We start from the raw sequence: 17,641 nt of genomic DNA on the forward strand, positions 1-17,641 counted from the left end.
TGGCACCTGAGCATAAAAGTTTTCCATATATTACTAAAAATGAAATTTATAAAGGAATTATGGGGTGAAATCACCCAGATTTTAACACAGGGCCTCTGCTGCAGTTCCCTGTCATTACTAAGGGGCCCTCTCTAAGAGCAGAGGCCTGGTGGAGAGAAGGGGAGGGCCTGGCTCCAGACACAGCATGTGCTGCCACGGCCACCATGCCCTAAGGACATGAGAAGGAGGAGCTGCACAAGGAAGGAGGAGCTGCACAATGTAGAATACAGTGGGGTGCTGCTTTCTCTGTGGGTCTGAAGTGGAGACTGGAAAGGCTGATTGTGAGGTGGATACCCGCTGTGGGCGAGGGGGTGGAAGGCACCTGCCACTGGGACCCAAGCTCTGCCAACTGACATGGAGGCTGTGCAGCAGGCAGGTGTGGCAGGGGCCCCGGGGCCACGCTTGGCCCTGGTGTCCTGCATGCAGCAGGGACAGCCCATGGGCAGAAGTCCCAAGAGGCCTTCCACCGTCTGCATGAATGTGACCTTACAAAACTCTGCAAGGTCCTGTAAGCCTTTCCCACCCCGAACCGAGCCACCTACCTTGTGCAGCTCCTCCTTCTCCTGCCGGACCACGCGGTGCTGCTTCTCCAGCCCCCGCAGCCGCTGCGTGGAGTCCTCACGCTCCTGGCGAAGCGCCACTGTGTCCTCAAGCTGTCGCTCGAGCCTGTTTGAATCTGGGTAAAAGGGGAAATAAACTGTGTTCCTTTATGTGCAGTGACTATATGCAAACTTTACGTTAGCTGACTTACTGATAGGAAATTATTTAATAATTCACAACACTCTTTTCCATTCAGAGGTTTTTTTTACTTACACACACACACACACACACAGTGTCACGGGCAGAGCTACCTGCATGCCTGTGCGGAACAGGCTCCCTAGACTTTGATCTGACAGGAATCTCCCCTGAGGACTGGGAGCCCTTGGGTGGCACACACAATCGTCTGCTCAGTCCCTCTAACCTGTGTCACCCAGCATAGTGCCTGGCCCTTGTCCTTTTTCAGTGTGCAAGAAAGGTTTATTTAGTAAGTGACTCAATCAAAGAAGTCCGTTTTTGGATCAGGACAGTGGGGTTCCTGATAGGAAACGCAGAGAAGGTGAGAGATTCGAAGTGTGCTTTGCAGGTGAAGGTCAACTGCAGAGCCAACCTGTGTGAGGTTAAGGCTTAAAAGGGACTGGAGTCAGGCCGGGCGCAGTGGCTCAAGCCTGTAATTCCAGCACTTTGGGAGACCGAGGTCGGCGGATCACGAGGTCAGGAGATGGAGACCACCCTAACACAGTGAAATCCCATCTCTACTAAAATACAAAAAATTAGCCGGGCGTGGTGGCGGGCACCTGTAGTCCCAGCTACTTGGGAGGCTGAGGCAGGAGAATGGCATGAACCTGGGAGGCGGAGCTTGCAGTGTGCCGAGATCGCACCACTGCACTACAACCTGGGCGACAGAGCGAGACTCCGTCTCAAAAAAAAACAAACAGGCCGGGCGCGGTGGCTCAAGCCTGTAATCCCAGCACTTTGGGAGGCCGAGACGGGTGGATCACGAGGTCAGGAGATCGAGACCATCCTGGCTAACACGGTGAAACCCCATCTCTACTAAAAAAAAATACAAAAAAATAGCCGGGCGAGGTGGTGGGCGCCTGTAGTCCCAGCTACTCGGGAGGCTGAGGCAGGAGAATGGCGTGAACCCGGGAGGCGGAGCTTGCAGTGAGCTGAGATCCGGCCACTGCACTCCAGCCTGGGCGACAGAGCGAGACTCCGTCTCAAAAAAAAAACAAACAAACAAAAAAAAACAAACAAAAAAAGTGACTGGAGCCTTCAGGGAACTTTGATAACCCAGGAACCACCAAGAGAAAGTGGTGACGGCAGGTCTAGCACCTACAACACCAAGGAGCAGGCCGAGTCACTGATTAAGCTTTAGGAGGAAAGCAGCTCTAGGGACTCTGTCTGAGAGCCACAAAGAGGAAAACTGTAACAGAGAAGCAGAAAATAGCCAGATAACGTTCAGATAAAATATTGGGAATTGATTCTAGCTGGTGACTATAAAATAATATCATTAGAACTAAGCCAGTTGGGGCTGGGCACGGTGGCTCACGCCTGTAATTTCAGCACTTTGGGAGGCCGAGGTGGTCAGATCACCTGAGGTCAGGAGTTCGAGACCAGCCTGGCCAACATGGTGAAACCCTGTCTCTACTAAAAATACAAAATTAGCCGGGCGTGGTGGCACATGCCTGTAATTCCAGCTACTTGGGAGGCTGAGGCAAGAGAATCACTTGAACCCGGGAGGTGGAGGTTGCAGTGAGCTGAGATTGCACCACTGCACTCCAGCCTGGGGGACAAAAGCGAAACTCTGTCTAAAAAAAAAAAAGAACTGACCAAAATTTCAGAACTCTGAATAAGCTTGCTAAAGCCTAAGCTTTTTTTCTGCTTTCCCACCTTATGAAAAGGACTCTGAAATTCCCTTTTAAGAGGGTAATGACCAAAACCAGAGACTAAGAAGTCATACTGTTTTAAACATACCTGCTATTTTATTCTTCAAGCGTTCGATTTCTTCATTTAGCTTTTTGATTTCTTTATCTCGGTTTGAATTGCTGAGGGCCCGAGATGAGCCGTGGAGGGACTGCACGGTCTGGGTGGACTCTGAGGGATGGAGAGACAGCGTGAGGTGCAGCCTGGCCACAGCGCCCCCTCCCAGCCCCAGAGCCCACGCCGCCCTCACCTTGCAGCTTCCTGCTCAGCTCCAGCTTCTCCTGTTCCAGCCTCCGAATCCTCCTCTCGTAAGCTTCCATCTGCAGGCTGTGCTCCAGGTCCCGCTGCACATCCTCATCTTTGGTTAATGTGTTGGACTGCATTATGCTCTTCAGAGAGCCTCGATCAGAAAAACAGCTGGGAAATCAAGCAACAGGTTTTGATCTACTGAAAATTCAGCGATTTAATTAGCATTTTCAAACTTCCTGGGGTGAAAGCTAGTCTTTTTAAATTGGCAAACAAAAATACCCAAGAAAAGACTTTCTTGTTTATGGAGCCAAAGTTAGATAAGTGACCGGATGGTCAAGGACACACTGACAAGGGCACGAAAGCGCCTCTGCAAAGGAGGGGAAATGGCATTTCTGAATCATCCCTCACACTTAACTATAAACGCAGAACCAGAAAGCATGGATTTTGCATAAAGCAAGGCTTAAAGGGCAGCCCCAGCTCTTGTCTGGAGGTCAGCAGTGTGCACGGACCATAGAGCTTCCTCGTTTGGCCACCAACTGGCCAAGCAATCCAGACAGCTCTTTCAACCCTTCTTCCCTTGCAGGCTAAGCCACCAATTCTAGCACTGACCAGCATGCTAAGCCCCCTAACAAGGACCAGACCACTGGATGACGTGCACATCCAAGGCACAGGCTGAAGCCCAGGATGGCTCTCATTGCTTTAGGAGTTACTCAGTTCTGCTTAGCTCTTTATGTGACAATGAAGTCAGGAAAATTTTGAGCTCCTATGCTGAGTCCCATAAAGGCACCCAGCCCCCTTTACAGAAGACCTGGTGTTTCTCCACAGGTGGTCTGAGGGTGCTGGGCTGCTCTAGCCCTGCAGGGTCTGTCAAGAGGAGAGCTCTAGGCCTATCTGGCCAAACTACAGCCATGGGCCTGGGACCTGCAAGTGTAACAAGCTCTCAGTGAGCTGGGATGTACCAGAAAGGTCAAGAACCTCTGCACTGGCAGCTGGTAAATCAATATGCCCACCCAGAAAGCCTCCTGCGGGCGGGAAGACAGCAGCGGTCACTTTGGCTTATGGGCTGTTTAACCCTGGCCGACAGCAGCGGTCACGTCAGCTTACGGGCTGTTCAACCCTGGCCTCTCACACCAAAAGAGATTTCCTCCAAGCTAAAGTAGAAATATGGGGATGTCGGCCGGGTGTGGTGGCTCATGCCTGTAATCCTGGCACTTTGGGAGGCCAAGGAGGGCAGATCATGAGGTCAGGAGATCGAGACCACCCTGGCCACTATGGTGAAACTCCATCTCTACTAAAATGAGATTAGTCGGGCATGGTGGCGGGCACTTGTAGTCTCGGCTAATCAGGAGACTGGGACAGGGGAATTGCTAGAACCCAGGAGGCGGAGGTTGCAGTAAGCTGAGATTGCGCCACTGCACTCCAGCCTGGGCGACAGAGCAAGATCCCGTCTCAAAAAAAATAAAATAAAATAAAAAAAGTATGGGGATATCTCCCTCTCAAGACATTTTCAACTGTGGTTCCAGTTGCCAGAAGACGCTGGGAATCAGATTCTGTGGCACAGTGGGAGCTTCCATTGTCTCATTTCACCTCCCCCACCTCCCTTTCTTCCTAACCCCTCTCCTCTCGGCCCCAGTTTCCTTTTAAAATAGAGGTGGACCACCTCAGGCGACACAAATTTGCAAAGAGGCCCATTTGGGACAGGAGCCCACAGCACACAATCCTTACAAAAGGCAGCAGAGTGCTCTGACTGAAGCCAGCTTTCAGCTGAGTGCGTGCGGCAATTGTTCCGCTTGCTGCGGCCGCCGACCGGATCAGAGCTAACCCTGCCAGTGGTGGTGGCCTATTGGTCAGGGGTCGGCAAACTACGGCCTCTGGGAGAAATCCTGCCCGGGGCCTGTTTTTGCACCATCATGAGCATGAACGGTTTTAATATTTTTAAAGGGTTGTAAATAGAAGAACATACAACAAAGGCCATGAAACCTGAATTCTTTACGACCTGGATATCTGTAGAGAAAAAGCCTGCAACCTTGCTATGGTAACACCTGTAGTCATTAGGTGTGTATATTTTAAGAACAAAAACCCATCTCCATCTCCCTTAAGTAATGGCCTCCCAGCACACACCCCACCCACCAGCCCACTCCTAGGGACAGAGTGTGGTGTCTGACTGTTCATCTACCACAAGGGAAGGCTCTCCCTGGGGAATGATAAATCTAGACGTACCTTTCTGTTGTGAATGTAAAACCAATGAATGGCAAATGTAATCCAGAAAAGCCTGTGTGAGAACCAGGAGGTAATATTTCCTGCATAAGAACATACACAACACAAATGAAATCTACATTCAAACCAACAGGTAAAAAGAGGAAAGATGGTTATAGTCATGGTGACGGGAGGCACTGGGCAGAACACGTGGCCTTGGAGAATGCAGACTCCATGATGTCCTCTGCAGGGGAGCTGAGTATGGCAGATCTGTCTTTCTCAAGCCTGGCCCCATTCACTGTATGTACAATAAAGCTCACAGGATACATGCACTGATTCTGATGATGACAATGGCACAGGCCGTTACCAGGTTAGTGATTTTCAAAGACTTCTTAAAGCCACAGAATCCATTGCTTAACACAACTGTGTGCAGAGTTCAACAGTGTGGACAGGCATGCCCCTCTGAGGACACAGGACAGAGCCTGGGGACTCTCAGGTTCTTGACCTGAGACAAGAGGCCACAAGGCAAAAAGGAACCCAAAGGTAGACTATTTTAGGTAAGTTTATTATAACTCTGTTTTTCATTCTGAGGATCTTTCTTTATTAAAAACAATAACCAGGGGCCAGGCACAGTGGTTCATGCCTGTAGTCCCAGCACTTTGGGAGGCTGAGGCGGGTGGACTGCTTGAGACCAGGAGTTCAAGACCAGCCTAGGCCAACATGGTAAAACCCCGTCTCTACTAAAAATACAAAAATTAGCTGGATGTGGCGGCATGCGCCTGTAATCTCAGCTACTCAAGAGGCCAAAGCTCGAGACTTGATTGAACGTGGGAGGCTGAGGTTGCAGTGAGCTGAGGTTGCATCACTGTACTCCAGCCTGGGTGACAGAACGAGACCAGGCTCAAAAAACAAAAAATATAAGCAAAGGTCTTCATCTGGGAAATTTCAGTGTGGAAGGAGTTGGAGTCTGGAGGTAGAGTCTAAGAAAACAATCCTTTCAACGACAACAATACCTCTTTCTCAGCCTTTTCTCCACGTGGTGTCAAGTTCAGCCCTTATTTTGAATGTGAAGCCATCAAAGCAAGTATTCAGTGCAAACAGATTTAACTTTTCTTTTTTTGAGATGGAGTCTCGCTCTGTCACCTAAGCCGGAATGCAGTGGCGTATTCTCGGGCACTGCAACCTCCACCTCTTGGGTTCAAGCGATTCTCCTGCCTCAGCCTCCCAAGTAGCTGGATTACAGGCACCTGCTATCATGCCCGGCTAATTTTTGTATTTTTAGCAGAGACGGGGTTTCATCATGTTGGCCAGGCTGGTCTCGAACTCCTGACCTCGTGATCCGCCCGCCTCAGCCTCCCAAAGTGCTGGGACTACAGGGGTGAGTCACCGCGCCCAGCCCAGAGAGAACTTTTCCATGGCCCTACAAGGGGTACTTCATAGTTCTTAAGAACCTCTGTTCCTCCTGTCAAACTACTAGGAGTTTCCCCAGGTTCGTGGCCATTCATTTCGAGAGGTCCTGGGAATGAAACATACAGAGTGAATGATGATGCTTCAGTGTAAGAAACTCTCTAAATTAACAAGCAACAAAGAAGATTTTCCTTTTATTTGGTTAAATCTCAGTTTGTCTATCCCCAGACAAGTCACACATGTATGGGTTTGATGAGAACAAAAGAATTTTATGAGATATGAGCAAAATTCTCCAGGACCAAAGGTACTGGCTAATGCATCAAAGAGGCCCTGTCAGAGCCGATGGGGACACCAGACGAGTCCCACAGCCAGGACCCAACTCTGAAAATCCTGATCTTAAACATCAGTGCGGAGACTCAACATCTGTTATCGTCATCTTTGTTCTGAACTCTTGCTGTATAAAGAAACATCAATGCAGACACAAAGCACTGTAATGTTAGAAAGGTTTAACATGCTCTCACATGCAAGGAAAAGACCAGGAACTGAGAGGCCGCCACACTGCCTGTGGGACTGTAGGCTGAGCTCATGTCTTGGCGTCTTTCAACCTAAAAAACTAAAATGCGGTGACAGGGTTGCAGTGAAGCTCTAATACAATGATGTATGTGACACTGCTTTGAAAAGTATCAAGTAGGCTGGGCACGGTGGCTCATGCCTGTAATCCCAGCACTTTGGGAGGCAGAGGTGGGTGGATCATGTGGTCAGGAGATCGAGACTATCCTGGCCAACATGGTGAAACCCCGTCTCTACTATAAACACAAAAATTAGCTGCATGCGGTGGTGCATGCCTGTAATCCCAGCTACTCGGGAGGCTGAGGCAGGAGAATGGCTTGAACCAGGGAGTCAGAGGTTGCAGAGAGCCGAGATCGCACCACTGCACTCCAGCCTGGTGACAGAGCAAGACTCTGCCTCAAAAAAAAAAAAAAAAAAAGTATCAAGTACCGTGAAAATAAAAGCAAAAGTATTTCTGTTGAGTTCCAAAACTTTAAAAGAGTTGTTTAACTCAATTTTACTCAAACTGAGTCATCCATCATTTTTTAAAGGAATATTAACGACCCAGCTGAAGACTGGAATAAAAAGCACACTGTGTCTTAAGGGCCAAATTTCACAGCTTTATGCTGTACTGACTTGATAAGCAACGCGCTCAGCGCAGCACCGCACGCCAGACCCACAGCCAGCAAGCCTGAGACCGGTGCTTTCCACTCACCGTGTTTCTCAGCACATCGTCGTCCACGTCAAAGTTGGATGTGTCAGAGGGACTGCTCACGTCGGGAATGTAAGGTGCTTCTAGGTTTCGTATATTTTCCCAATTCAGACCTTCAAAAAACGCATGCTTTTTGAAATCCTCTATTCCATTCTGCCCCAGCCGGCGCTCTCTACTGCAGATCAGTCTCTGGATGAGGTCCTTCGCTTCTTCAGAAACATCCGTGACATGGGACGGGAACTGGAATCGCTCCTGCAAGGGGTGGCAAAAACACTGGTGGACAGGTGGACGCATTCAGAGAGTTTAAGGTGTACGGACATTATAGGAAACAAAGTAGAAATGGCAGCTCCAAAGCAGGTCGCTTTTTATTTCATGGGAACGAAATGCAATCCAAAGCTAATACATTTCCATTCCCAAAAGGCAAACAAGAAAACCAGTGGTCCTTCTGGTTTTACTCGTTGTAGACTTGGGACCACATTGCAAGCAAATGACACATTTTTACCTATGGAGGTGGCAAGGAATGTGGGAAACATGCCGTGCGCGGCAAGAGGGACAGGCGCAGCCCCGTGAGAATGCACCGTGTAAGCGTCACGGCGGTTCCGCTTCTGGAAACTCGCATTACGAAAGCAGTGGCTAAGAGGAAACACAACATGCACTGTATTCTGACCAAGAAAACTGCAAATTACCTCCACGCCCATCAAAAAGGAGACTCGTTAAAAAAGATACCGGTTGGGCACAGTGACTCACGCCTGTAATCCCAGCACTTTGGAAGGCCGAGGCGGGCAGATCACCTGAGGTCAGAAGTTCCAGACCATCCTGACCAACAAGGTGAAACCCCATCTCTACTAAAAATACAAAAATTACCAGGCATGGTGGCGGCCTGTAATCCCAGCTACTTGGGAGGCTGAGGCAGGAGAATCGCTTAAACTCGGGAGGTGCAAGTTGCAGTGAGCCAAGACCACGCCACTGCACTCCAGCCTGGGTGACAAGGGCAAGATTCCATCTCAAAACAAAAAAGATGGGGCACAAAAAAAGAGGAACATGTCCGTGTGCTGATATAGAAAGACACCAAAGATACAATGACAAAAAACTGTTTATATGTAACATGATGCCACATATCTAAACACACACATGCACACGCGCGCACACACACGTGCTTAGGTCTGCTGAGGCCACACACCCTCATGGTAGAGTGGGCTAAGAGCTGAGCCACCACCTTTGTCATCTGCAGAAAGGAACAACAATGTCACCTGCTTCACGAGGTGCCTGACCCAAGCGCCCACAGGTGGTTAGCGCTCAGGGACTGCTGGCAGGCTCTTAGTAATAATTAAGTCCCAATTGTTACTTTTACAGAATTTGTCACTAAGAAGTGGATGAGGAGATTTTCATTACCTATAATACGCATTTTTGCATTGTCTGAAGTTTTTATAGGGGGTATATATTAATTTATAAATAAAAAATATGCTTCTACTTTGGGAAAAACATTTTTTAAAACTGTTTAACTTTTGCTTTGATTTGGAGTTAAATGGAAAACCAGTTACCACTTTAGTGTTAATCTGCTCACTATGAGAGCAAACTGTGGGAGACACTGGCTGGAGGACAGGCCGTCACTCAATCAGGATCATCCTGGGATCTGCGTGTGCATAGGAGGGAAACGCTATGAGCATGCTGCTAGAGAGGGTGAAATCGGCATTAGAAAGACACATGACTCTCCAGGTGAGACGGCTCACGCCTGTAATCTCTGCACTTTGGGAGGCCGAGGCCGGTGGACTGCCTGAGGTCAGGAGTTCGAGACCAGCCTTGCTAACATGGTGAAACCCTGTCTCTACTAAAAATATAAAAAAATTAGCCAGGTGTGGTGGCAGGCACCTATAATCCCAGCTACTCAGGAAACTGAGGCAGGAGAATTGCTTGAACCTGGGAGGTATAGCCGAGACTGCAGCATTGCACTCCAGCCTGGGCGACAAGAGCAAAACTCTGATTAAAAAGAAAAGAAAAGAAAAGAAAAGAAAAAAAAAAAGGCAGGAGAATGGCTTGAACCCAGGAGGCGGAGGTTGCAGTGAGCCGAGATTGCGCCATTGCACTCCAGCCTGGGTGACAGAGTGAGACTCCGTCTCAAAAAAGAAAGACAAATGACTAAGGAAAATTTTTTAAAAGAAATAAAAAATATCAGACAGAAGAGAAAATGATAAAAAGGAAGACAAAGGAGGTGGAGAGAGGTGACATGGAAGTAAGAGAGTGAACAGTTTGGAAAGGGAAGGAGGAGAAGAGGAAACAGGATGGGGAGGATGAAGGGCTCCACCATCTGGAGACACGTGATCATTTACAGGGACTGATTTCTGGGGAACAGACTTGAGAATCAAAGTTGACATCTAACCAGTGAGTCTAGAGCCACATGACAAGGGCCCACCTGGACCCCCCACTGGCTAACCCCGGGCGCCCCACTCCACACGCCTATGCAGACGACGCGTCTGTCTGCAGAAACCTGCCTCCCGTCCAGGAAGCCAGCTCGGATTGGCCAGCATCCTTCCCCTGAGAGTGGGGGTGGGCGTCACCCTCAGAACCTCCTTCCCCTTCCTCTGGCGTCCACATCTCCTGGTGTCGACCCCACCTCCGGATGCCTTCTCCGATGTCTACTCCAGTCCGCCTGTCCTCAGTTTGGTCTAAACCCTGACATCTCTTCCTGAACTGCTCGCGTCGCTGCCTAATGGATCTTCCTGCACTAGTTGTGCTCTCTGTTCTTTAGGCCTGAGCCAGGTACCAAAATAAAAATGCAACGTCTTACTTCATGGTTCATGATCTTCCCGTAGGTCTCCACGAGTGACTCCGCATAAAACGGCGTTTCTCCATAGAGCATCTCATACATGCAGACCCCCAGAGACCACCAGTCACACTCAGGCCCGTATTTGCCCATGCCGTCCTCCATCGCCTGCAGGATCTCCGGCGAGATGTAGTCAGGGGTGCCCACGGCCACGGAGGACTGCACCTTAGGGGAGAAGGAGGTGCTGAAGGAAACCCTAGGGCATCTCCAATCACATATTTCCAACTACCTTCTCTACAATATAGCGGAGGCAGAAAATGAAATAATTATAGAATAAAACTGATGAATGATTGTGTTTTTTAAACCCAGTAATTCAAGCTGAGTATAGTGGCTCCAGCCTGTAGCCTCAGCTACTTAGGAGGTTGAGGCAGGAGAACAGCTTGAGCCCAGGAGCTCAAGGCCAACACGGACAACATGGTCCCCAACCCTGTCTCTAACGAAACAAAACAGAATTTAAAAACCTCAATAATGTAAAATTCAATGCAAATAAATATTCTCTTGAAGCACTAAACATTATGCAGCTCCCAGAACACATGAAACTCTTGTACACATGGTCTGTCAATACCCAAATACCAGCCACAGCCCCAAACAGTGCCTCTCCAATCCCCCAGGGTTGGCATTTCCCACTCTCTGTGGCTGCTCCCCGTGTGATGCGGGGGCCACGCGTGCGTATTTCCCACTCTCTGTGGCTGCTCCCCGTGTGATGCGGGGGCCACGCGTGCACGGCCGGCCTTTCTGATCTTCACGTGCAGCACGCAGGGACTCTTGTGCAGGGTCTCTTGTTAGAATAGAGACCCCGGTGGGGCCCAAGAGGCTGCATTTCTAACAAGCTTCTGGGGGTGCTAAGGCTGCTCACCTGCAGCCCACCCTGTGGTCGTCCTCATGGGAACATGCAGAAGTTGGTCCAGGCATTAGCTGGGTGCTCAGCCATTCCCTGGACAGGGGACCAGCAGGCTAAGACCGCTCCTACCCCCGCCAAAGGGAGAAAACAGCTCCCCTACTATCCACAGTAGCAGGCCCGTGCCAGAGCACAGTGACACCTCTGCAGAAAGCTGCGAGGGCATGGGTCACCTCAGAACAAGCAGAAGGAGCCTGGTGAAGCTGAGAAATCATCTACCCAGAGAGTACGATGGAGAGCACAGGGCCATCCCCAGGGGCTGAGTCTGAGGCTCAGGCAGGAACTGGAGACAACCACCACAGGCCTGTCTGGGGAAGGCCAGACTCTCCCGAGGGTCCCCTCTGGGAAGAGAGAAACAGGGTCCAAGCAGCACCCCGGAGGTGTGAGAACTGCTCAGGCTGAATGATCAGCAGAGAACTCTGCCTCCATCACTTCCCTACACGAGTGCGTGGCCAGACCACAGGAGCTCCTACAGACAGCGGGACCACTGGGGTGCTGGGCAGTGACTCCATGATGAACGACTACTGTGACGGGGTGGAGTGGAGGCGAGGAGGGCAACCCGTGCTCTGGTTATACCGTGACGGGGTGGAGTGGAGGTGAGGAGGGCAACCCGTGCTCTGGTTATACAGGGGTGGAGTGGAGGTGAGGAGGGCAACCCATGCTCTGGTTATACCGTGACGGGGTGGAGTGGAGGTGAGGAGGGCAACCCGTGCTCTGGTTATACCGTGACGGGGTGGAGTGGAGGTGAGGAGGGTAACCCGTGCTCTGGTTATACCGTGACGGGGTGGTGTCGTCTGGTTATACTGTGACGGGGTGGTGTGGAGGTGAGGAGGGCAACCCGTGCTCTGGTTACACCGTGACGGGGTGGAGTGGAGGTGAGGAGGGCAACCCATGCTCTGGTTACACCGTGACGGGGTGGAGTGGAGGTGAGGAGGGCAACCCGTGCTCTGGTTATACCGTGACGGGGTGGTGTGGAGGTGAGGAGGGCAACCCGTGCTCTGGTTATACCGTGACGGGGTGGTGTGGAGGTGAGGAGGGCAACCCGTGCTCTGGTTATACCGTGACGGGGTGGAGTGGAGGTGAGGAGGGCAACCCGTGCTCTGGTTATACAGGGGTGGAGTGGAGGTGAGGAGGGCAACCCATGCTCTGGTTATACCGTGACGGGGTGGAGTGGAGGTGAGGAGGGCAACCCGTGCTCTGGTTATACCGTGACGGGGTGGAGTGGAGGTGAGGAGGGTAACCCGTGCTCTGGTTATACCGTGATGGGGTGGTGTCGTCTGGTTATACTGTGACGGGGTGGTGTGGAGGTGAGGAGGGCAACCCGTGCTCTGGTTACACCGTGACGGGGTGGAGTGGAGGTGAGGAGGGCAACCCATGCTCTGGTTACACCGTGACGGGGTGGAGTGGAGGTGAGGAGGGCAACCCGTGCTCTGGTTATACCGTGACGGGGTGGTGTGGAGGTGAGGAGGGCAACCCGTGCTCTGGTTATACCGTGACGGGGTGGTGTGGAGGTGAGGAGGGCAACCCGTGCTCTGGTTATACCGTGACGGGGTGGTGTCGTCTGGTTATACCGTGACGGGGTGGTGTGGAGGTGAGGAGGGTAACCCGTGCTCTGGTTATACAGGGGTGGAGTGGAGGTGAGGAGGGTAACCCGTGCTCTGGTTATACCATGACGGGGTGGTGTGGAGGTGAGGAGGGTAACCCGTGCTCTGGTTATACTGTGACGGGGTGGTGTGGAGGTGAGGAGGGTAACCCGTGCTCTGGTTATACTGTGACGGGGTGGTGTGGAGGTGAGGAGGGTAACCCGTGTTCTGGTTCAGACCTGTTCTAGTCACTGGAAGACGACTAGTGAGTGGAGGACAGCACCCGCCTACCAATTAATCAATATGTGGTCAAGACTTTTAAAAACAAGAGACTGGCTTTGTGGAATGAAAACGAGCAAATTGCGTTACTCCTTATAAAACGCTGTCAACTGAAGCCAGTTACATGGGCTCTTCTACTAGTGCTTGAAAATCCACTAGTAGGAAAGAAAGGGATTGCTCTCTTTCGGAAAAGTATTTTATGTTAGACCTTAGGATAAGTGCAGGTTTTAAAGAGGAAAAGACTCCAAACATGTAAGAACAAAACTGCAACAGTGGCCACAGACGCAGTGAAAGCAGTTTGCTGGAAGCAGCTGCCAACAGGGTGTGAGCAGACCCGGGACTGCCCCCATCAGGCTACTCAGCCATGCTGCTGGTCTGACTATATGGTGGAGACCACAGGGGCCTGTGGCCCGAGCCTGAGTCTCCTGGTGACAGCCGGTCTGGGGCAGCCTCTTGTTCTCCCCTGCTGGCGGGAGTGTCAGCCGGCCCCGGAACACTGAGCACCAGGACTCTGTTTCTAGGTCTACAACACCCACAGAGAGGAAACCCCTAGCAGGAAGTTACCTGCCCAAACACAAGTGAGAAAATACAGTTACATGGTTAATGCCTGCCCACCCGACCAGCCTGGACAGGGCACTTTAAGGAAGAAGCAGAGAGTGCCCTCGATCTGCTATAGGACTGGCATGCTTTTAGCCACCTTGGGATTGAGGCAACCTGACAACTCCCATTCTGGAAGGCACACATATTATTTTCGTAAACATAAAAAGCAATAAAGATGCTTTCCAACTTAATTTTTATGTGGGAAACGAAACTCCCCAAATAGAAAATTTCAACTATCTCCAAAATTGATTCGTTTTCTTAATTAATGTACTTGGTTTCTTCATTGTACCTCAAATTGAAAACTTCCCTTCTAACTACAAGCCAAACCCAAAACCAAATGGAAAATCTCCAACAAAAATACCTACAGTTCCATCATCATTCATCTTCAAACATGATCCAAAGTCAGCGAGGCGGATATGACCATTCACGTCCAAAAGGACATTGTCAGGTTTAATGTCTCTGTTAGTAAAATAAATACACAAATTAACCATCTCCATGTAACACATTAGGTAGGTCAAAGCCCTTAACTCGTGGTGATCAGATGAAGAAATGCTAATATCCTCTTGTGAACAGCTGTCACCATCCAGTACAAATGCCTCTGTGTGACATTTATCTGGCACAATGGTGGCCGAAGTCATATCACTGCCCCTCGTTTAGTCCCCAATTACCTTGGCGAGGCCTTGTGACGATTCCTACTCGTCTTCCCACCCAGCTAATGAACCCCTCCTGAGCATCTCCTTGGTCCCAGGCACTGCTCTCCAGCCCACCCACCTAGGCACGTGACAACGCTGCCCCTGCCTTCATGAAGCCTGCACACGAACTGAGGTGTGGCAAACACAAATAGGCACTGCTGTCTCAGGCAGGCTCACACGGTGCAAGCTCTGTGCTGAGTACCATGGAAAACAGGAACGGGACAAAGGGACGGAGGGACACACGTGGAGGGAGCTGGCTGGTGGCTGCCACACAGAGAGACGGCAGTGGCCAGACGAGGTCCAGGAGGCAGGTGGTGATCTGGGGGAAGACTGCTGCAAACCGCCCCATACCCCCAACACTGCACTTTATAGATGAAGACATGGAAGCTGAGCCAACTGCCCACAGTTACAGAGCAGCGCGTGCTGGAGCAGGAACATAAACACAGGCCAGTCCCACTAACGCCTGTTTCTGAACTACTTTCTGTGTGCTCCCAAACACATGTGTGGGTGTGGGGCACCTTGGAGCATGAACGCTTTTTTCTGGCAGAATAAGCTTACGTCACTGAACAGTATGAATGCTAACAAACTTTAAAAACAAAGAAAGACGTTCAGCAAAAGACAAGCACAAATATGTTCCCAGCGGCACCACTTGTAGCAGCCAAAAGGCAGAAACAATCTAAATCTCCGCCTCCAAGAGAATGGGTAAGTAAGCCAGGCTATACTCGCGTGATGGACACCACACCCCAATGAGAACAGATGGGTACCAACTACCCCAGCCACATGAATCAATCTCACATAAACATGGGCAGATGACAATTCTTACCTCAAAACCAGAAACAAAAACACAAAGCAAAAGAAATCCTAGCATATAACACTCCAAACTGAAATAAAATACCCTCAAATAAACATTCAGGAATACGAAAAAGAAAACAAAATCCCACAATCACAAACACACACACACACACACATGGCTAGGTGCAGTAGCTCACAAACTATAATCCTAGCACTTTGGGAGGCTGAGGCAAGAGAACTGCTTGGACCTTGGGAGGTGGAGGCTGTAGTGATTGTGATTGCACCACTGCACTCTAGCCTGGGCGACAGAGCAAGACCCTGTCTCAAAACACAAAAACAAACAAACACACACACACACGCAAAAACATGCACATGCACTCACTAGACAAAAGCATGCAGAAAAGAAGAGCTGATTTGACTTAGGGAAGAAATAGAAGAAACATAAAATCTTATCAGAAATGAAGATCAAATTATAAGAGGTCCAAACAAGAATAAATTGAAACAAAAATCTAATGGAAAAATTGAAGAAAGGGAAGAAAAGATCTAGAAGAATAAAATGAGGTAAAGAAAGAAGGAAAAGCAGTCAGATAGGAAGCAGCTAGAGGCTGATGTGGGAGACAGGCAAAGAAGGCCCAACAGGTGCATAACTGGAGTCCCTGAAAGAAATCAAAACAAAACATGACTAACATCTAACTACAATCCAAGAGAACTTTCCAAAAATTAAAAGAAAAAAAAAAAACCTGAATCTAGAATGAGAGGGCCCATTAAAGATTTAAAAAAAAAAAAAATATGAACGTCCTCTTTTTTGAAGCCAGCCAAGTTGATATTGATGTTCATATGATAAGAAAAGCCAGAAAAACCCTGAAGAGTGAGCTGTGATGGGGGGATCAGGCCTAGATGATTTCAAAACACACTACACAGCCTTCCTAGTTAAAGCAGTGAGGTGCTAGTGTGTGCAGAGGCAGAGAGAAAATGGAATAGAGTAGAATGTCTAGAAACAAACCAACTACATGAAGAAATCAAGTACAGGACAAAGATAATACAAATCACTGGGGCAAAGATAGACTTAATAAGTTGGTGGTGTGACAACTGGAGAGCCATTTAAAGATAAAATCAGGGCTGGGCACAGTGGCTCCTGCCATCCCATCACTTTGTGAGGCCGAGGTGGATGGATCACAAGCTCAGGAGATCGAGACCATCCTGGCTAACACAGTGAAACCCCGTCTCTACTAAAAATACAAAAAACTAGCCGGGTGAGGTGGCGGCCGCCTGTAGTCCCAGCTACTCGGGAGGCTGAGGCAGGAGAATGGCGTGAACCCGGGAGGCGGAGCTTGCAGTGAGCCGAGATCGCGCCACTGCACTCCAGCCTGGGCGACAGAGCGAGACTCCGTCTCAAAAACAAACAAACAAACAAACAAACAAAAAAAACAACCCCATAAAATTAGAACGCTTCTTTGTGCCATATATAAGAACAAACCTGAAACAGACCCAAGCTCCACACGGAACAGACTAAACTATATGAATGAAAAACTAAAAATACTGAAAAACAAAACAAAACAACCCCTCCCCCGCCAAAAAAAACCCAACACATGGGTTTTCTTTTTCTGGGGGTAAGAAAAGGATTTCTCATTCAATTACATACAAAAATTTTTAAAAATCTGTGTGGCAAAAAACCACAATGAACCACATCAAAAAACAAATGGCAAACTGGGGAAAAATATTTGTAATATATATCACAAATGAAAAGCAAATACTTCTTTAAGAATTGGGGGAAAAGGCCGGGCGCGGTGGCTCACGCCTGTAATCCCAGCACTTTGGGAGGCCGAGGCGGGCGGAGCACAAGGTCAGGATATCGAGACCATGGTGAAACCCCGTCTCTACTAAAAATAGAAAAAATTAGCCGGGCACAGTGGCGGGCGCCTGTAGTCCCAGCTAATCGGGAGGCTGAGGCCGGAGAATGGCGTGAACCCGGGAGTCGGAGCTTGCAGTGAGCCGAGATTGTGCCACTGCACTCTAGCCTGGGCGACAGAGCGAGACTCCGTCTCAAAAACAAAACAAAACAAAACAAAACAAAACAAAAAAAAGAATTGGGGGAAAAAAGCCCAGAAATCCATAAGAAATGGGTAAAACCCATGAAACAATTCACATAGGCCTGCACACAAAAATACAAACATGATGGTCAACATCACGAGAAAGGTGAAAAAGAAAACTACAATTGTATACCATCTCTCACCCATCAGAGGGCAAAAATACAAAAGTCTGAAAATGCACGGTTGGCAAAGCTGCAAGGAAAACATAAAAAAGAATGAAGAAGCAGGCTGGGTGTGGTGGCTCACGCCTGTAATCCCAGCACTTTGGGAG

At 49.5% G+C, this 17,641-nt stretch overlaps 1 protein-coding gene across 8 annotated transcripts in view; it reads right to left on the reverse strand.

Moving 5' to 3' along the window:
* CDC42BPB (CDC42 binding protein kinase beta) overlaps nt 1-17,641 on the reverse strand; it is a 132,733-nt gene that overhangs the window by 44,018 nt on the left and 71,074 nt on the right. For all 8 annotated transcript variants that reach the window (XR_012416161.1, XR_012416159.1, XR_012416160.1 and 5 more), the window contains exons 6-12: nt 14,162-14,255; nt 10,401-10,601; nt 7,619-7,867; nt 4,972-5,051; nt 2,753-2,919; nt 2,554-2,673; nt 582-715 (exon numbers count right to left, since the gene is read on the reverse strand). Coding sequence is in view for 4 of the 8 variants with exons in the window: in XM_015454231.3 (XP_015309717.1) it covers nt 582-715; nt 2,554-2,673; nt 2,753-2,919; nt 4,972-5,051; nt 7,619-7,867; nt 10,401-10,601; nt 14,162-14,255 (1,045 nt within the window). In the remaining 4 variants the exon portion in view is untranslated. The remainder of the gene's footprint in view (nt 1-581; nt 716-2,553; nt 2,674-2,752; nt 2,920-4,971; nt 5,052-7,618; nt 7,868-10,400; nt 10,602-14,161; nt 14,256-17,641) is intronic.

This window comes from Macaca fascicularis, chromosome 7, assembly GCF_037993035.2.
Source record: "Macaca fascicularis isolate 582-1 chromosome 7, T2T-MFA8v1.1".
Taxonomy (NCBI): domain Eukaryota; kingdom Metazoa; phylum Chordata; class Mammalia; order Primates; family Cercopithecidae; genus Macaca; species Macaca fascicularis.